The sequence below is a fragment of the Haliotis cracherodii genome, unplaced genomic scaffold (genome assembly GCF_022045235.1).
Source record: "Haliotis cracherodii isolate W230 unplaced genomic scaffold, xgHalCrac1.p SCAF_22, whole genome shotgun sequence".
Lineage (NCBI taxonomy): Eukaryota > Metazoa > Mollusca > Gastropoda > Lepetellida > Haliotidae > Haliotis > Haliotis cracherodii.
Window position 1 is genome coordinate 563,958 of NW_027266278.1, and position 21,792 is coordinate 585,749.

Sequence of the window (21,792 nt, forward strand, 5' to 3'; positions counted from 1 at the left end):
TCTTTGTTGTCAACATTGTCCTTTGGCGTTTGGTGGCAGTTTGTGTGCACATTGTTACTTATTTGATATGGCGTCTGTTTGTTTTGTATTCTAACCTATATTAGTGACATTTAACATTTTATTCGTATCATTTGACAAGTTTTGCGTACTGCTGCGTACTTTCACCTTATCCGGGTGAGAATGGGTCTTCAGCATCCCATGCTTGTCCCAAGAGGCGACTATCGGGATCGGCTGATCAGGCTCGCTGACTTGGTTGATGCAGGTCATTGTATCCTAATTGCATAGATCGAAGCTCATGATGTCAATCACTGGATTGTCTGGTCCAGACTCGATTATTTCAAACCGCCGTCATATAGCTAGAAGATTGCTGAGTGCGGCGTTCAACAACAAGCAAACAAATCAACTGATGAATGGCCACCAAACTAAATGGTCCCCGGCATCCTGTACATGGGGCGACGACAATGGTCGGGTGGTGAGACTCGGTGACCTGTACATGGGGCGACGGCAATGGTCGGGTGGTGAGACTCGGTGACCTGTACATGGGGCGACGACAATGGTCGGGTGGTGAGACTCGGTGACCTGTACATGGGACGACGACAATGGTCGGGTGGTCAGACTCGGTGACCTGTACATGGGACGACGACAATGGTCGGGTGGTCAGACTCGGTGACCTGTACATGGGGCGACGACAATGGTCGGGTGGTCAGACTCGGTGACCTGTACATGGGACGACGACAATGGTCGGGTGGTGAGACTCGGTGACCTGTACATGGGACGACGACAATGGTCAGGTGGTCAGACTCGGTGACCTGTACATTGGGCGACGACAATGGTCGGATAGTCAGACTCGGTGACCTGTACATGGGGCGACGACAATGGTCGGGTGGTCAGACTCGGTGACCTGTACATGGGGCGACGACAATGGTCGGGTGGTCAGACTCGGTGACCTGTACATGGGGCGACGACAATGGTCGGATAGTCAGACTCGGTGACCTGAACATGGGACGACGACAATGGTCGGATAGTCAGACTCGGTGACCTGTACATGGGACGACGACAATGGTCGGATAGTCAGACTCAGTGACCTGTACATGGGACGACGACAATGGTCGGATAGTCAGACTCGGTGACCTGTACATGGGACGACGACAATGGTTGGATAGTCAGACTCGGTGACCTGAACATGGGACGACGACAATGGTCGGATAGTCAGACTCAGTGACCTGTACATGGGACGACGACAATGGTCAGGTGGTCAGACTCAGTGACCTGTACATGGGACGACGACAATGGTCGGGTGGTCAGACTCAGTGACCTGTACATGGGACGACGACAATGGTCGGGTGGTCAGACTCAGTGACCTGTACATGGGACGACGACAATGGTCCGGTGGTCAGAATCAGTGACCTGTACATGGGACGACGACAATGGTCAGGTGGTCAGACTCGGTGACCTGTACTTGGGACGACGACAATGGTCGGGTGGTCAGACTCGGTGACCTGTACATGGGACGACGACAATGGTCGGGTGGTCAGACTCGGTGACCTGTACATGGGGCGACGGCAATGGTCGGGTGGTGATACTCGGTGACCTGTACATGGGGCGACGACAATGGTCGGGTGGTCAGACTCGGTGACCTGTACATGGGGCGACGACAATGGTCGGGTGGTCAGACTCGGTGACCTGGTGATTGTGTGTCATCTACCCAGACAGCGTGGTACGTTGGAAGTAATATAAATCACTGGTTTGTCTGGTCCAGACTTGATATTTTTACAGCCCGCTGCGATGTAGCTGAAGTATGTCTGCGATGTGACGGCGGGGGACATGTCACGGCGGAGGACATATCACGGCGGGGGACATATCACGGCGGGGGACACCAGGGCTTCACACATTGTACCCATGTGGGGAATCAAACCCGGGTCCTCCGGGTGACAAGCGAACGTTTTAACCACTAGGCCACCCCACCCTCCCGATTTTCATCTTGAAGTTAAAGAGGATTAAACTAACATTAACATCCTCCAGGGTAAAAGATGTCAGTTGTATGTTCTATTAGAAGTATAGCCCATTCCGCATAGGAAACAGGGATAAGGGGCTTAAATAAGTTGTCATATCAAATAAAGTAACCATCTTTCCTACAAACATTAAAATGTCGTTCACAAGTTCCTGACTTTTGATAAAACTGTTGTACATTCTGGTCACGTGTGACACGCTCGCTGGAAATGCTCAGATCAATGTCGGAATTGATTTACAAATAGTTGGACACTTTGAAAACATCAAACACACCTCGGGGGATTCCTTCCCTGGGGATACACAGTGCTACGTCGATGAGATGTAATTTATAACCGTTTCATTTGTTTTTCTACGTTATCACTAATATTATCTTCAGTTTATCGATTTCCAGGGCCCATTATCTCTCAACAAGCCGATGTGCTTGATGAATATACCAGGTTATGTTAAGCTCGTCTCGCCGAGCCCTCGTCATCGGATTGCACGTGTCATATTGTCAGATAGGCAAACACAACCGAGGAAAATATCCACTACTAATGGCAGCGCTGATTGCATTTGTACACTACTGTTCAAAACAAAGTCTCATAGATCGCGGCCCTGGTGTTTAATGTTGTTCAAAAGTTGACAGACCCACAAATAGCATACCCTGGCCATAGCAATTATATTCCATCACGACTTTCCCAGACCGCATTTCTGGTAGTCTAGGTAAACTACAGACGGGTAGCCAGGTTAGTCCTCCTACTAATGGGACATAGGTCAGGGGGGACAAGTTGTCTGCCACCCAAAATACATTGTTGCAATGTGTTCCTTTTGCAAAGAATTAATTTCATAATTTTAATTGAAAAAAATATATGCTTTTGCAGCTGTAGCTGAACAAATATCTGGTCTCATTGTAAAATACCCCCCCCCCCCATACACACACACACACACAACACACCTCACACTGCATCTCTTTGGCCTCTCCTCCAACATCAAGCTGATGCGCTGTGATGTAACTGCAATACTGTTTCAAAGCGGCGTCAAACCCAACTCACTCACTCACTCTTACATATCCTTACACAGGCCTACTTACCCCTCTACCCCCACTTCCTCTACTACCCCCACTACCCCCACTTCCCTCGCTTCCCTTACTAGCCCCACTTCCCCCACTTCCCCCGCTTGCCCTACTACCCCCACTACCCCCACTTCCCCCGCTTCCCCCACTACCCACGCTTCCCCCACTACCCCCACTTCCCCCACTTTCCCCACTACCCCGACTTCCGCCACTACCCCCACTTCCCCCGCTTCCCCCACTACCCCCACTTCCCCAGCTACCCCAACTTCCCCAGCTTCCCCGACTACCCCCACTTCCCCCGCTTCCCCTACTAGCCCCACTTCCCCAACTACCCCCACTTCCCCAACTAGCCCCACTTCCCCCACTAGCCCCACTTCCCCTACTTCCCCCACTTCCCCTACTAGCCCCACTTCCCCCACTACCCCCACTTCCCCAACTTCCCCTACTATCCCCACTTCCCCTTCTACCCCTACTTCCCCCGCTTCCCTGCTTCCCCTACTTCCCCCACTACCCCCACTACCCCCACTTTCCCCGCTTCCCCTACTAGCCCCACTTCCCCACTACCCCAACTTCCCCCTTTACCACCGCTTCCCCCGCTTCCCCTACTTCCCCCACTACCCCACTTCCCCCACCTACCCCCACTTTCCCAACTACCACCACTTCCCCTTCTACCCCCGCTTCCCCCACTTCCCCATTTACCCCCACTTCCCAAATACCCCCACTTCCCCCACTACCACCACTTCCCCAACTACCCCCACTAACCCCACTTCGCCTTCTACCCCGCTTCCCCCACTACCCCCACTTCCCCAACTACCCCCACTTCCACCACTTCCCCCACTACCCCCACTTTCCCAACTACCACCACTTCCCTTTCTACCCCCGCTTCCCCCACTTCCCCATTTACCCCCACTTCCCAAATACCCCCACTTCCCCCACTACCACCACTTCCCCAACTACCCCCACTAACCCCACTTCGCCTTCTACCCCGCTTCCCCCACTACCACCACTTCCCCAACTACCCCCACTTCCACCACTTCCCCCACTACCCCCACTTCCCCAACTACCCCCACTTCCACCACTTCCCCCACTACCCCCACTTCCCCTTCTACCTCCACTACCCCCACTACCCCCACTACGTCCACTACCCCCACTTCCCCCACTAACCCCTTTACCACCACTTCCCCCGCTTCCCCTACTTCCTTCACTACCCCACTTCCCCCACTACCCCCACTACCCCCACTTCCCCACTACCACCACTTCCCCTTCTACCCCTGCTTCCCCCACTTCCCCAACTACCCCCACTTCCCCAACTACCCTCACTAACCCCACTTCCCCTTCTACCCCCGCTTCCCCCACTACCCCCACTTCCCCAACTACCCCCACTTTCCCCACTACCACCACTTCCCCTTCTACCACCGCTTCCCCCGCTTCCCCCACTACCCCCACTTCCCCAACTACCCCCACTTTCCCAACTACCACCACTTCCCCTTCTACCACCGCTTCCCCCACTTCCCCAACTACCCCCACTTCCCCCACTACCCCCACTACCCCCACTTCCCCACTACCACCACTTCCCCTTCTACCCCTGCTTCCCCCACTTCCCCAACTACCCCCACTTCCCCAACTACCCTCACTAACCCCACTTCCCCTTCTACCCCCGCTTCCCCCACTACCCCCACTTCCCCAACTACCCCCACTTTCCCCACTACCACCACTTCCCCTTCTACCACCGCTTCCCCCACTTCCCCAACTACCCCCACTTCCCCAACTACCCTCACTAACCCCACTTCCCCTTCTACCCCCGCTTCCCCCACTTCCCCAACTACCCCCACTTCCCCAACTACCCTCACTAACCCCACTTCCCCTTCTACCCCCACTTCCCCAACTACCCCCACTTCCCCAACTACCCCCACTTTCCCCACTACCACCACTTCCCCAACTACCCCCACTTCCCCAACTACCCTCACTAACCCCACTTCCCCTTCTACCACCGCTTCCCCCACTTCCCCAACTACCCCCACTTCCCCAACTACCCTCACTAACCCCACTTCCCCTTCTACCCCCGCTTCCCCCACTTCCCCAACTACCCCCACTTCCCCAACTACCCTCACTAACCCCACTTCCCCTTCTACCCCCACTTCCCCAACTACCCCCACTTCCCCAACTACCCCCACTTTCCCCACTACCACCACTTCCCCAACTACCCCCACTTTCCCCACTACCACCACTTCCCCTTCTACCACCGCTTCCCCCACTTCCCCAACTACCCCCACTTCCCCAACTACCCTCACTAACCCCACTTCCCCTTCTACCCCCGCTTCCCCCACTACCCCCACTTCCCCAACTACCCCCACTAACCCCACTTCCCCCACTTCCCCCACTACCCCCACTTCCCCTTCTACCACCACTACCCCCACTATCCCCACTTCCCCTACTACGTCCACTACCCCCACTTCCCCGCCACGTCCTTGCCCCTGCAATACACATCCCATGTATTGTATCTCGAGTTCGCAACAGTTTGTTTTTTCTTCCGCTTGCCTGAAATAGGATTCGTCTCCTTTTTTGAGTTGATTTGCTAGAAATCCATTGCAAAAATAGAGGCCCTTTCAGCAACACACGTCCTAAATATACCTCTTGTTAACGTATCAGGTCGCATCTCTCACTTGCCGCTACATCACTGCTTATCCACGAGCCGTTTGGAAGATTTGCGCATGTATCAGTTACAAATGTGGCGCTTTCAAGAGCTCTGGCTTTGAAGTTACACACAACCAAATGTTTTCCCATAGACTTCTATAGTAACGTTATATATTTGTAACAAATAATTAAGCATTCAACGGCTATGACCTGTACCTGAGTGCACAGTTTGGCCTTCGAGCAGCAATAAAAACAAAAAAAATGACTTGCTAAGCCAGCTCCTTTTCCGAGTACAGGAAGCTAAACACACCACCCCCGCACAAAATGTCACCTGCTTGAAAATATCTGTGGTCACATTCAGCATAAATCATCATGTTGAAAACGACAGTACCAACTGTAGAAAAACATGGTCAGTTTTAATCACTGGATGGATGTACATTTAAACGACATAAAACCTTACACAATATCATCCAGTCATAGCCTGCAGATATCTCTCGATCTGCACCGAAGGCACAACGGCACAGCCACAACTGGTTCTGATTTGGTGTAGTAGAACCTTGAACTGTGTTGGTCTCGGCATGCCGTGTGTTCCCACGTGCTCATGAAGTACCGTTATCGGATATACAGACAAATGTGCAAGAGGACACGGGAGTTCAAATCATGCCTTATATTTAGTTTATCGCTTCGTTACCTTATAACAAAGTAATCCCCCATAGAGCACAGACTCCCCCACTGCCCACACAATATCCTCTTCAACTCGGACAGTTTGTTTCATTAAAACTTGTAGGTAAAAAGAGGGGCCTGACAATTTGCCATGTTTTTTCTCAATCGTGTCAATCACATTAGTGTCAAAAGGGAAAGGAAATTCAATGATATAAATGATTTCATTGGATGTATCAAAACGGACAAGATCATGTTTGTTGGGCTGGATACGTCCGAGGCAGTAAATGGGCCTATTCCAAAGAATCTTGTATTTATCATTTTCCATGACGCCCTCTACATATACCGGGTCGTACCTTGGGTGGACCTTTGTGTCAAAACCACAAGCATGGCGAAGACGGTAATAAAATGATCGAGCTACACCATCATGTCGCTTAAGATTCTGTGTTTGTGCCAAAGCTGAGCATCCACTGACAATGTGTTGGACAGTCTCATTAAATTCATTCACAATCTATATTTCATATTCATTATAATTATTTTTATTATTATTATTATCATTTATGGAATGTGTACGTAAACTGTTTGATATCAGTTTATGTCAGGATCCCTATAGAGAGTTTACCAGAAAAGAACCATACGGCAAACAGAATTAAGATATCTGTCTTACTTGACCCCGCCTTCTGAATACGTTTACTGATCCAGAATACGTTTAAACCCTTGTAATTGCTGGATGTAGTTATTTTTTCGACTTGTTGAAAGGGGACTGGTCGACGTCAGGATACCGGGCAGTCCCTGTTTAGTGCGAGTCCCCAATACACCACTCGGCTCATCTGCTTATGTTCATCAGTCCAGCACTTAACTGTTACCAGATCGTGCAGACAACTCTCAGTTCCACACAGCGCATAACTATGGCATCTAGACCGAGACTTGACATGGGTAGCATAGTCTGGAGCGCTGTCCCCCTTTAATATCACCGTGTGCCGACGTCGGACAAAGGCACCCGGGGTTTAGGGCCGGACTAACAACCAAGCAGTGTACACCAATTACTAACTGTTGTCATTTCTGGCTTTCAACACATAAGTAACATTATGGTTGTTTCACATATTCATATATTCACAGGATCTCGAATAAATATACGAGTTTCATGAAATGAAAGAACATTAATTGAATTAACATTTTAGCTTTTAAAGAAAAAGAACCTACAAAACTCTTTCCATACCCTTAAGAAATCTCTGCCATTGTACGATTCATGGTATCCAATAGTGCAGTGTTGAGGTGTTCACGAGGTGAGCATATCCAGCCCCACCAAAATTATTTTAAAATTGAAATGTAAATTATATTCTACAATACGCAAAATGTTCATGCCGAAATATCCCCGTAGACTTGACAACAAGACAAGAGTTGCCAGGCTATCAGAGGAAGTCCCAGTCTGCAGGGAAGTAGAGTTAAGTCGTGTAATTAGTTGTCAGATCAATAGTATTAACAGATCAATAACCTGTGTTGTTATTAAGTCATCTGTCGGTGGTCGATGCTCTGATCCATGCTTCCCATGTAATTAAGCAACAATAAAGCAACGATAACAGGTCCCACAGAGACGGGGGTTCATGTACTGGCGGGATTCGACGTCGATGTGCATCATGCACTGAGGAAAAACATTTACTTTGTCATTGCACCGTTGCCAAGACAAGGTAGGATAGATCAACCGAGGGATTATTCGTTGCCGGAATTTCTTTCGACACAGTCCTAACCCTAACCCTAACTCTAACCCAAACTCTAACCCTAACTATAACCTGACTTTAACCCCAAGTCAAATTCTAACCCCAAACCCCAAACTCAACCATTGTGTTGATAGCAGTGAGTTGCGACTGTGGCAATGCCTGACCCTTGTCTTCATTCTCTTGTAGAAACAACCCTTCTGTGATATTGGTGGAATGTTTTTTAAGGCGTCGTTAAACAATATTCACTCACGGGGTATGACTATATCATGTGTAAAGGTATCTACGCTTATAGTGACGTATGTAAGGTCAAGTTGTCCAGACTGACAATGGCCGGACCTGCTGCTATGTTCACTGTGTGTAACAATGTGCAGTTATTTCAACACATACCATTGCGGCGACTCTCTCAATGACGTCCAAGACGAGCTACATCGCATCGACCTGCCACATACAAAGAGAAGAATCTCGTGTCATTAAAGGACTCCACTTCACCCCAGACCTCGGTTTTGGACTCTGACATTTAATTGAGGCTTCGGTTTATTCGGGTCAGGGCTCGGCTGGTTGGTGTGAGTTACTTGAGCTTGATGGAGCTAGGTCCATAAACCCATCGGAAGAAGTGATGGAGTGTAGACGAAGTTGTGTCTGTCCTCGTCTCTTGAAATAACAACGTGTGTAGCAGCTTGTTGCAATCTGGCTGAGGTATTACTGGCACCATGGTGAAGGTATCAGCTTTATGGTATACAGTGCTGTAATGAATTGTGAGCCTTCTTTATGGTATATAGTGCTGTAATGACGTGTGAGCCTTCTTTATGGTATATAGAGCTGTAATGACGTGTGAGCCTTCTTTATGGTATATAGTGCTCTAATGACGTGTGAGCCTTCTTTATGGTATATAGTGCTGTAATGACTTGTGAGCCTTCTTTATGGTATATAGTGCTGTAATGACTTGTGAGCCTTCTTTATGGTATATAGTGCTGTAATGACTTGTGAGCCTTCTTTATGGTATATAGTGCTCTGATGACTTGTGAGCCTTCTTTATGGTATATAGTGCTGTAATGACGTGTGAGCCTTCTTTATGGTATATAGTGCTGTAATGACTTGTGAGCCTTCTTTATGGTATATAGTGCTCTAATGACGTGTGAGCCTTCTTTATGGTATATAATGCTCTGATGACTTGTGAGCCTTCTTTGTGGTATAAAGTGCTCTGATGACGTGTGAGCCTTCTTTATGGTATATAGTGCTGTAATGACTTGTGAGCCTTCTTTATGGTATATAGTGCTCTAATGACGTGTGAGCCTTCTTTGTGGTATGTAGTGCTGTAATGACTTGTGAGCCTTCTTTATGGTATATAGTGCTCTAATGACGTGTGAGCCTTCTTTATGGTATATAATGCTCTGATGACTTGTGAGTCTTCTTTGTGGTATAAAGTGCTCTGATGACGTGTGAGCCTTCTTTATGGTATATAGTGCTGTAATGACTTGTGAGCCTTCTTTATGGTATATAGTGCTCTGATGACTTGTGAGCCTTCTTTATGGTATATAGTGCTGTAATGACTTGTGAGCCTTCTTTATGGTATATAGTGCTCTGATGACTTGTGAGCCTTCTTTATGGTATATAGTGCTGTAATGACTTGTGAGCCTTCTTTATGGTATATAGTGCTCTGATGACTTGTGAGCCTTCTTTATGGTATATAGTGCTCTGATGACTTGTGAGCCTTCTTTATGGTATATAGTGCTCTGATGACTTGTGGGCCTTCTTTATGGTATATAGTGCTCTGATGACTTGTGAGCCTTCTTTATGGTATATAGTGCTCTGATGACTTGTGAGCCTTCTTTATGGTATATAGTGCTCTGATGACTTGTGAGCCTTCTTTATGGTATATAGTGCTCTGATGACTTGTGAGCCTTCTTTTCAATAGAGGGGCAGTGGGAGATGTCTTGTGGTTAAAGCGTTCGCTCGTCACGCTGAAAGTCAAGGTTTGATTCGCCACATGGTTACAATGTGAGAAGCCCATGGTGTCCCCCGTCGTGATATTGCTGGAATATTGCTAAAAGCGGCGTAAAACAATACCCAAGTCCAATTAAGGCGCGGGAAACCAAGACTTCGCAGGCACCAATATTCACTATGTCGTGCTACTTCGTCCTGTTGGTAAACTATGACCATGGGTTCGAATTTCAAATTCGCCCTGATTTTGTTTCTTGGTCTGTCAGCACCATACCCGTGCTCGTGGTTTACCAAAGTGGTAAACACCTAAGACCTGTATCACTTTGGGCTGATGCTGTAACTAGAATACTGTTCAGAGCTGCGTTAAACCCGAATCACACATCTCAATTGTTCTGAAGCGGATCAGGGCAAATTTGTGAAATGAAGCACTGCACAAAAGAACAAAACAATGTAATTAAACCAGACCAATCACATCCGCACAACTGTGCGTGCCATTTTCAAATTGAATGCCTTACTATTAGATAATCAACCTCATTGTCCCATCAACAGCAACAGCTGCGGAACATTACGACATCTCCATCGACTGACATTACCCCAACAGCGGTTTAAATGTTAGTTAAATCTTGTCCGCCCTCAATTCCTCAGCACAAAGCACCCTCGTTTGAAGTCACGGAAAATCTCGTAAATATGACGAGAGTTTATTGAATTTTTCTGTCCTCACTTGACACACACCAATGCGGCTTTGATCTAACCAAGATGTCCAATTTTGTCTACTCAGCATAGGAAGAATGACGACTAGGATATGATATAAAATGAAGTGATATGTAACGTTGCTGCCCAGCCTCTGATACTCTCCTCCTTGAGACATATAAGAAACAACGTTATTATGATTTATATAGAGCGTTAATACTGCATGGCTCCCCATCGGCTGAGCTGAGGGTGCCTGGAAGGTGAAGTTGGCATGCGCGGGGATGCCGGTGAAGTAGACGTTGCAGTCATCAGTTGCTAGGTCAGGGTGACATGGCGGCAGAAACCGGATCGATTTCAAGGTTATCAATGAAAGATATGTCGTGTTGTTTTGATCATTGTATAGCAGACGGAGGCTAACGTTGGTGGGTGGCGAGCGATCAATCCTTCTGTCAGCCGCATCGAGGAGGGTCATGTATCTAATTGTTCTTATCATTGTATTGCAAGTAATGGACGTATTAATGTCAAAGGGAAAACGATCAATTGTCGCTGTAATGCCGTACATACTATCGGAATTCAGTAAACCCCTTAACCGAGCTCCACCGAGCTAACCGAGTAGACCACATCACATCTGATACACCTGGCTGACATTTGGTACAGTGACCAACAATGGGTACACTGGCCAACATTGGGTACACTGGCCAACATTGGGTACACTGTCCAGCATTGGGTACACTGGCCAACATTGGGTACACTGGCCAACATTGGGTACACTGGCCAACATTGGGTACACTGGCCAACATTGGGTACTGGCCAACATTGGGTACACTGGCCAACATTGGGTACACTGGCCAACATTGGGTACACTGGCCAACATTGGGTACACTGGCCAACATTGGGTACACTGGCCGAAATATGTGTCGTGGAATCGACATATGAGTGAAACAACCGACATCAGAGTACCACGGCCAACAATTGATTCGTTGAACAGATATATATTATGAGTGCGATGGCCGAAATCCAAGCAGATTGGCTGACATCTGTGTTGGTGAACCAGCAACTGAATTGTTCGGCCAACATCTGGCTAGCCCAAACGAGCTTTGAGTTTTCCGACCGACAGCTGAGAAGTCCACGTGACATGTGACTACCCTAGTCGACTTCCAAGAAGTATGATAACACTCTTTATTCACTTATATTCCTGCGCATCTGCTCAGGGGGCCCTAGTATCACCCCAGTCACTGAAACAAGGTGCATTCAACAATCATTCTCAGCGCCCTAGGGGGTATCCAACCAAAGCTGATAGTTTAACTAACTATCTCACCCTACCGGGTACCCATTCACTGCTGGTTGAACAAAGTCGCCTGCCTAAGGAGACACCACATGTGTTACATGTGCTTCAGTGTTGGGCAGGACCGAAGCCCAAGCTGTCGTATGATGGAACAAACTATGTGCACATAGCAGGGTGAAGCAATGGTTCAATACGTACGTAGGAGAGGTCTCGGGATAGGAGATGTCGGCCTCAGATATTTCTAAGATGGAACAATATCATGGATCTAATTTGTTATTTATCCTATTGTGATCCACGATCTCGATGTCAACAACTGATATTTTAACTTCTTATCAATACCTAAACATCGGGCAACTATCTGCAAGGCACCAAGGCGTACAGAAGCATGCGTGTCTGTGGACCAACACTGACAGAAAGCCATGTTAAAATTAGCTTCTCTTTGACATATCGTGAACGAAATATAGCTGTTCATCCTGTTTCTGTTTACCGTTGCCTTTAAATCCATGTGTACACCCTATTAGTAACCAAATCCAAGTGTACACCTTATCAGTAACCCAGTCGAAGTGTACACCTTATCAGTAACCCAGTCCAAGTGTACACTTTATCAGTAGCCCTGCCACAGTGCACACCTTATCAGTAACCCAGTCCAAGTGCACACCTTATCAGTAACCCAGTCCATGTGTACACCTTATCAGTAACCCAGTCGAAGTGTACACCTTATCAGTAACCCAGTCCAAGTGTACACTTTATCAGTAACCCTGCCACAGTGCACACCTTATCAGTAACCCAGTCCAAGTGCACACCTTATCAGTAACCCAGTCCATGTGTACACCTTATCAGTAACCCAGTCGAAGTGTACACCTTATCAGAAACCCAGTCCAAGTGTACACTTTATCAGTAACCCAGTCCAAGTGCACACCTTATCAGTAACCCTGCCACAGTGCACACCTTATCAGTAACCCAGTCCAAGTGCACACCTTATCAGTAACCCAGTCCACGTGTACACCTTATCAGTAACCCAGTCGAAGTGTACACCTTATCAGTAACCCAGTCCAAGCGTACACTTTATCAGTAACCCTGCCACAGTGCACACCTTATCAGTAACCCAGTCCAAGTGCACACCTTATCAGTAACCCAGTCCAAGTGCACACCTTATCAGTAACCCAGTCCAAGTGTACACCTTATCAGTAACCCAGTCAAAGTGCACACCTTATCAGAAACCCAGTCAAAGTGTACACCTTATCAGTAACCCTGTCCAAGTGTACACCTTATCAGTAACCCAGTCGAAGTGTACACCTTATCAGTAACCCAGTCCAAGCGTACACTTTATCAGTAACCCAATCCGAGTGTATATGACATCAAATAACAAATGTAACACTATCCAGGGACAGCTATGTCTGATCTGTCAAATGTGAAAATGGAAAATTGATCAAAGCAGTATAAGACCCACAATCTAACCGCCGGATGCCATATAAACCAGGAACCTCTTTGGTTGTTTAAAATTGCATCATGGATATCGCCGCTGTGGGGCCATATTCTAACCTCATATAATCTCATGAAAGAAACTTGATGATTCATGCACCCTTTATGTCCCCCTGGCGACGACGAATGTCGGCTCCACAAAGTTTTATGTAAAAAGTTGAATACAGTAAACTACGGTTATTACGAACTCAAAGAGACCATTCATTTAAGTTCATAATAACTGTAGTTCATTACACACATATGCACAGCGTATATACAACAAATGGCCGGGACTAAAAAGTAACTTCGTTATATCGGTCAGATCGTTAAAAGCGTGTTCGTTATAAACGTAGTTTACAGTATATTAATTATATTCAGGACATGTTCATACGGGCGCTATAATTTAAGTGAATGACAGATAAGGGAAACACACATCAAAACTAACAGTAGCACTAACACAAGCACTATCGTCAACATTGACACTAATACCACTACCACTGACAATACTACCATTAACGCAACCACTGATGCAACTACCACTAAGACTACAGCTTTCACTACGATCTTTGAGACTAGCATCAACATATAGCATATATAGGATATGGACAATACAAAAACTCACTCATCTCATGATATCTCTCTCCATCCGATATGTTTTCTGAACCAAAGCATTTCTCTTCCCTAAAAATACATCAGCATGTATGTAAACGATCAGTTTATGTGTGAAACCCCCTTCCATTGATATAGTCGGAATCGTAGAACTTTAGCGTTAACAGAGATTGTGTATGATCATGGAAAGGTTTGTCGCTTTTATTTCGATTCCACACATTTTTTTAATGTGAGAGCCATTACTTGGTGCCTCTTGTGTGATACTGATGGAGTACTGGTAAAATGTCATGCAACGTCATTCATTAACTCACTTCATATGGAAACATTTCGTCCTCAGTAATAGTGTTTTTGTTTTTAAATCAAACAAAAGTACATCTTTTCATAACTGCATTGTAACACAACGCTGTCACCGTTCACGATTTATTTGCTTCACTTAATTTAGCGAATTCTTGCAATGCTAGACATGACGGCAGCAAATATTGAAATACCGCAGTCTGAAATAATGATGAACGGCCCAACTCGGAAACGTATGCACAATCTAATGATTTCCCCTCCGAGTGGCAGCGATATAACATAACCTGTCACGTCCGCCATATTGGAGACGCTAATTCATTAAGATCGTCGGCCATCTTGACATTAAGAGCTCCGTACACGTTGATTGATCAGAACTCCCTACAGCGCCATGTCACTTGGTTTGATCAGCAGCCTACAAGACTCGGCTCAAGTGATCGATACGGCTCTAAGATCATAAATGAAATCTGATTTCGTTTGTATCAGGGTGATAGACATCATAATGCGATCATGGGTCTTGGCATACCAGAGGGTGGACCGGATTTTGTTGAAGGTAAATATGATGAATTGGCGCACACACGCCCTCTCGCGTACACCGGCTGGGGCGACGTCCTTTGTCCAGTGGGAAATATGTGCAATCATCGAAAAGGCTCTGCACTGAAGGCTCGCATCATAACGTCGAGCTTGACGCCATGACGACAGAGAGCATGATTGATAGATGTTTGGTAAATGTAGAGATCTGTGTTGTGTGTTTCTGGGTTCTTTCTTACACATTAACATGTGCAGTAAAACCTCGTTAGGCCGGACCCCGAGAGTCTGGAACTTCTCCTTACCGATCCTTTGGGAACGTCTGGAAGAAGCCCAAGAAAGATCGCTCTGTACCCAGGTCTCGCTTCTTCCAACATTTAATAATAGGAGCGATTTGATAGAAAACTCCACAGTCCGGATTAACGAGGTTTGCTGTACACGTACATCATGATCCAATGTATCAATGTAAGGTCAAAGAAGCCGTCTGTAAATAATCAGTCTGAACGTGGTAGATCGTGGTTGACTGCATGGGCAACTAACAACGCCATCCGGCATGATGGCAGCCAGGTCCTACACAGTAAAAGCCCGGTGTTCGATAGTCATCCGGCATGATGACAACCAGGTCCTACACAGTAAAAGCCCGGTGTTCGATAGTCATTCGGCATGATGACAACCAGGTCCTACACAGTAAAAGCCCGGTGTTCGATAGTCATCCGGCATGATGACAACCAGGTCCTACACAGTAAAAGCCCGGTGTTCGACAGTCATCCGAACATTGAGCACCAGGAATCTTGTCAATCAAATAGTTCTTTTGAATACTTTGGAAAAAATAGTTCGCGTTGAAAGATAGCCAGGTATCAATCATAATGAACAAACAACACACCCTCACCTGCCAAATAGATGGCCAGTAAAAACGCTTTTATGCTACGATTTTGCCGAAGTTAAACTTATTGTGTACAATAAACACTGATTAAACTAATGCAGCCGGACTTCTGTTTACTCTCACTTTTTTATTGTTGTTTATAAAACACCAGCAGCAAAATCAGGATTCGATTATCAAACACCTTGCTGAAACAAGACATAATTTTCACATTGTATATTTTCTATTCAGTCATTGTTTACGACCACCCACAACCAGATTACGGCAAAGTAGTAATCACGTGACGTTTCGCAGTGGTGGCACCATGCAGCCATAACAAAGGGACATTACCCTTCCGAGTTATGTTTATTTTCAAAATACTGTTGGCAATACCTAAGATGATGTCCGTCATCGCACAAGAAGTTATGATTATTTGAGTGTTTGTCTAACTAATAAACTAGGCTTGCATTAACGACTACCGTACGTCGGTCTGTTATAGCAACATGGTGGGCTTGCGTTAACGACTACCGTCAGTCTGTCTGCTATTGGCTCATGGCGGGTGCTTCTTTTCTGGTACTGGAAGGGTGACAGTGTACGATGTAGTTGTAGATTCAGAATCTTTAGGGTGTCTAATTTAGTGTATGTGTTAGGCAATGTGATGAATAACACAAAGAATGTTCCTACAAAGTACAGGGAAACTAGTGTGCGACATGTGCGACAAACTTGATGAATTAAAGTTCGATGTCATTTTCGAATATAGTCCTATTCTTCTAATACCTATCACGGCTTAACGATATACATTTTATTTCTCTCTGAGAAGAGGTATCAATCTTTCCAAGTGGACAAACCACTCCTAATTGTTTTTTATGTATCTATCCTAAGGCAAATGTATTTGTTTCAATCTTTTCCTGGAACAAAGTTATTGATATAAATCATATCCCCGTTTGACGTTACGTGTTAACCAGTGGATGAATTATAACCTTGAACGACAATTCCTCACTGACTCGCTGTAGTCTCACGGAGATACGTGTGGCGTAAGAAGCCTCTTCAGTTCGTCAGTCATTGCGTCCATCACTCAAGGTGAAGAGTGCTATAGGATCAGTCACTGCGTCCATCAATCAAGATAAAGAGTGCTATAGGATCAGTTATTGCGTCCATCACTCAAGGTGAAGAGTGCTATTGGATCAGTCACTGCGTCCATCAATCAAGATAAAGAGTGCTATAGGATCAGTTATTGCGTCCATCACTCAAGGTGAAGAGTTCTAGAGGATCAGTCACTGCGTCCATCAATCAAGGTGAAGAGTTCTAGAGGATCAGTCACTCCGTCCATCAATCAAGTTAAAGAGTGCTATAGGATCAGTCACTGCGTCCATCAATCAGGCTGAAGAGTGCTATAGGATCAGTCACTGCGTCTATCAATCAAGGTGAAGAGTTCTAGAGGATCAGTCACTGCGTCCATCACACAAGGTGAAGAGTGCTATAGGATCAGTCACTGCGTCCATCAATCAAGGTGAAGAGTTCTAGAGGATCAGTCACTGCGTCCATCACACAAGGTGAAGAGTTCTAGAGGATCAGTCACTGCGTCCATCACACAAGGTGAAGAGTTCTAGAGGATCAGTCACTGCGTCCATCAATCAAGGTGAAGAGTGCTAGATGATCAGTCACTGCATCCATCACACAAGGTGAAGAGTGCTATAGGATCAGTCACTGCGTTGGAGTTCCCAGGTACTTTCTGAGTCACTTCTATATTGTCAGGGACGTTGAATGGGAATTATCTATAAATCCCAGTTTTCGTAACATGTTACACTGCATTATTTACAGTATTTGAACCATTAGGATTCGACCTTTGAGTGCCTGGGTGTCATTATAATTTCAAAATTAGATTTTTGTATCTTTTTTTAACAAAAGGAATTTGTCACTTCTTATCTTATTGGGGAACAATGCCCTTACCCTCACGTTTTTTACGTTTTAAAAGGCTTTTCACGTAAACATTACGCTGAGTTTTTATCATTGTTACGAACGACCACACAATAAGTTATGGCATAATTATAACCTTATATGCTGAGCCCCTAGAGTAGTGTGCACTTCGCGTTACAACACTGCAACAGTATTATAACTTCACAAATGGACTTTTTGAAAACAACAATTAAACACGTTCGGTAGTTGCACGTGACTGAAAAATGTTCCAAACAGCGGCCACATCTCCAAGGGACCTGGCTTCCAGATTGACTGGAAAAAACAACATTTGATCAGTGAAAACATATCCGTTCACGTTTATCCATCGGTCGAAATGTCAGGAGTATTTTCTTACATTACCAGGTTTCAAGCAAAGACATCAAATGCCATTTATGTGATGCATGTTATGACCGATTTGGACTCTGGAAGGCTGCTCTCTATAATGTTTCCCCGAGGGGACAGTGTAGTGAAACATGGGGTTTCAAATGAACAATTTCCATCTTCTTTATTTCTGAGGAGGTAATAAGTTTGACAAGTTCGTCTGTGTGCAGCTACTAGGATTATCTGAACTTTTCTGCTTATTGCGGCACAATGACACTGACGGAGCACAGTTACAGGTGTGTCCGGTGTTCAATATACAGTGTAGACTTTAGTGTGCTGTTGGAAAATGCCACTTTCAGTTTTAATGATGCGGAATATAATACACAATGTGCATATACGTCACTGTCTTTCTTTCTTTCTTTCTTTATCCTTCAAGCTGCTCGTGCATCTGCAACACTGATGATTATATCAGCAGTAGCATCCTACAGTTCTCTCAGTAATTTCTCCGCCTGTATTTTGTTATTAGATTATGGCACAGATGAAACCATGAAGGTAGCCTGGGACTTAAAAAGCTGTAAACATGGGCATAAATAATAGAAGAACATCGTGAAGCAGGCTGTTGTCAGTTTCAATCTCCCTCCTCAAGGCTGAAGTCTGTAATGAACATTTCAACTCTGGCTTTTGAAATATTAGATTTATGTAATACAGGATTTCTTCGTTAGTTTGCAGCCTGATCATTTACGTGAATTTAATTGATGTGTGCTTGAAAGAGAATTCTCTGTACATCCAATCCAAAGCCAAATAAATAGGGATGACATTGGAGAAGGAACAAGATGTTCACAGGGGCAATGGGGAACACGAGTGTATAAAGTGTTTGCTCGTCACGTGAAAAGCCTGTGTTCGATTCCCCAGATGGGTACAATGTGTGCAGCCCATTTCTGGTGTTCGCCGCCGTGATATTGCTGGAAAAGCTGCGTGAAACTATCCTCACTCACTGTCCAAGGAATTACCTGATGGAACTGCCCTTGCACTGCTGACATGACTGATGTTATGTAAATCTTCGTGCAACAGCAAAAATATTATGGTATATTTACAAATCAATCAAAACATTCATAAAAATAGTGAGATCGTAAACAGCCATGTGCTGGATTGCTGCTTACCTTAACACTTAACAAAGATGAAACAAATTCCCATCTCTCTGTATAAACAGCACACTGCTGGGAATGGCACGACTTAGATTGATGTCCAAGGAAATAACCCTCCCCTTATAACGCAGACCATTTCCTTAGACACACTGACATGCCGTGTTCAATTCCAATCAATCAGTGTAACGAAGACAATTCCCATTCCTCTCCGCCCCGTGCTGCTTGCTGGATCAGGTAGATGATAAACACAGAATCTTCTGATGCCGGGATTCTACCCTTGGTGCCAGACTGATAAACTGACAAGATCTGCTGAGACCACGCGCTTCCTAGGGGGCCAGGCACGTGCTTGGTATAATCCTTTAATAGACGAAGCAAGCGTGTTTCTGTCGAGGTGAAAGGCGTGGATACATGTGTAGCGACCAGAACTGGGATAAACAGTCCCATCAGTTTACTCTAAAACGTTTGGCGATATATATGCGGAATATGATTTAGTTTAAATTATTGTGGGGAGCCAAACGATTTTTTTTTTATTATTCCATGTCTCATTCTGAATATATAACCTACATTGAATTCGTCATTATACATCGGAAACATCTTGAGTGATTTTCTAATGAATTTTGTACTTGTCAAATATTCACATGCCTTTGCGTACGGCAATTCACATTCATGCTCAATGTCACTGTATCTGTAAGATATTCTTTTTAATACATTTTGTTATAATTATATGTAAACGAAATGTAATCCAACGCTTTTTAATGGGACATTCTGCAATCAAAGATGTGTTTCTACATCACATTGTGGTCACAATAGTATCACAGAATCGTCCCAATTCGTGACTTCCAGGCAGTATGTCTGGGGATTGGCAGGGACTGGTTGTAAGTACAGACGGCTGGGTTCAACAAGAGTTGTGTCACCGTCTAAATATGTAGGGGTGGGGTAGGGTTGGGGGTGAGGGTGGGGAGATGACGGGTGGTTAGGATGCCATGGTTTTAAGTGTTTTGGAGATTTGCTCGACTGTACGTCAGACGTTGACTCCCTGTATAAGTTGTGAAATGTAGACACCAAAGGCTGAAGTTGATGCAACATTGATTGTCTTAATTGGGAAAGTTGACTATTGGAAAGTTGAAGCACTCTCTTATCCTACAGTCTTGTGGAGAGTTTTTTGTCAGTCGGAATCTTTATACATACACTAAATATGACCCATTCGATGGGGTCTCACTGCTCTCTTCTATTTCTAGTTCAGGTGGGAAAATCAGTGGAAGTGAATTCTCTACTTGGCCGTTATTGAACGATGGTTAGGGTAGGGTTCTAAGTTGCGAGTGATATGGTCACATTTACGATTGAAGTTTAAAGAAATGCAACGAAATATTTTAAAAACACTTATCTTTTGGCGATTACGGAAAAAATCATGAATTTGACTCTTTCAACACCGTAGGCCGCTACACCGACCAAGAAGCCTCGAGTCCCCAGACACAGTAGGCCGGTAGACCGACCAAGCCGTAATCACGTCAAAAAAGCATACAATTTTATGAACCTACCTGTCATATCATTCATTTTTTAAATCTCTCGCATTTCACAATGTAGAAAATACGTATTCCATTTCATTTGATCTTTTTTTATCACTAACTTGAAAACAAATATTCACCATTTCCCTCAATGTTATTGAAAATAAGATTTTTGAACACACACTTCCAAGTTTGACAACTAGTCCACATAGGACATGTCAAAGAGCAAAATAAATATGTTTCAAGCAAATCTTTGAATATACTATACAAAGTAATATAAAAAAACAGCAAAAATATATCTAAAAAGTTCTCAAACTTACAGCTAAGTTATTATTTCCATCTATTCGTGCGGTTGCGTGTCATGAAGTTCCAATTTTATAAACTAGATCGCGATTTCCTGTTCAAAACGTTCAGAATAACACGATTTAACAAAAAAAACTTTCGTCAAAACATCATACACAAGTACAGTACCATATCTTTAATTTCATTGGCTTCCCTAGGTCACATGCTCAAATGTGACCAATCACGAACTTTGTAGCAGATTTCGGCAAGAAACTTTTCCGTTCGTTACAGCAACAAAAGACTCCGAGAGATAAAACAATAAGCTTTCTAATGGTGTGTCACTTGACAGTCTTCGACTAACGTGTTATTCATATGAAGTTTCGAATACGTCGGTATTTATTCATGTCACTTAGCGGAAAGCCGCTGTTATCGGGAATTGGTGAAGACAGATATTATTCTTAATTCTTTTTAAAATAATGTTCCGATTACGCAAACAATGAAAATAAAGAAGGAATAGGTAAGTAGATTTTATGAAATCTTACATTTTTAATTTTTTCAATCTTTCAAGACATCAGGCATTCACCATTGTGTTCAAAATTGAGATTAAAGTAAAGTAAAGTAAAGTGACTGTCCATGATCATGTCATCATATCATGTTTGACAGTTCTCAAAACAAACACCTATTTGAGAGCCATCTAATATATTAATGCTCAAACATTTAACATTGTTACAATGGCAACATTGTGTTCAAATTTGATGTATTTTACTGTAATTAATTATAATAAAGAACAAACAACTTCAAATGAACATGATCTTTTATTTATCACGATTGTAATAGGTTAAGTTC

The 21,792-nt window shown here is 44.7% G+C and overlaps 2 protein-coding genes across 3 annotated transcripts in view; one reads left to right on the plus strand and one right to left on the minus strand.

The window, feature by feature from the left end:
- The window catches only part of LOC139471315 (uncharacterized), a 124,668-nt gene that overhangs the window by 82,221 nt on the left and 20,655 nt on the right, over positions 1-21,792 (plus strand). The gene's annotated exons all lie outside the window — the stretch shown is intronic.
- The window catches only part of LOC139471303 (uncharacterized), a 45,431-nt gene that overhangs the window by 22,064 nt on the left and 1,575 nt on the right, over positions 1-21,792 (minus strand). Inside the window, exons 2-3 of the mRNA XM_071253611.1 lie at positions 4,916-5,000; positions 3,373-3,556 (exon numbers count right to left, since the gene is read on the minus strand). Of these exons, the coding sequence (XP_071109712.1) occupies positions 3,373-3,556; positions 4,916-5,000 (269 nt within the window). The remainder of the gene's footprint in view (positions 1-3,372; positions 3,557-4,915; positions 5,001-21,792) is intronic.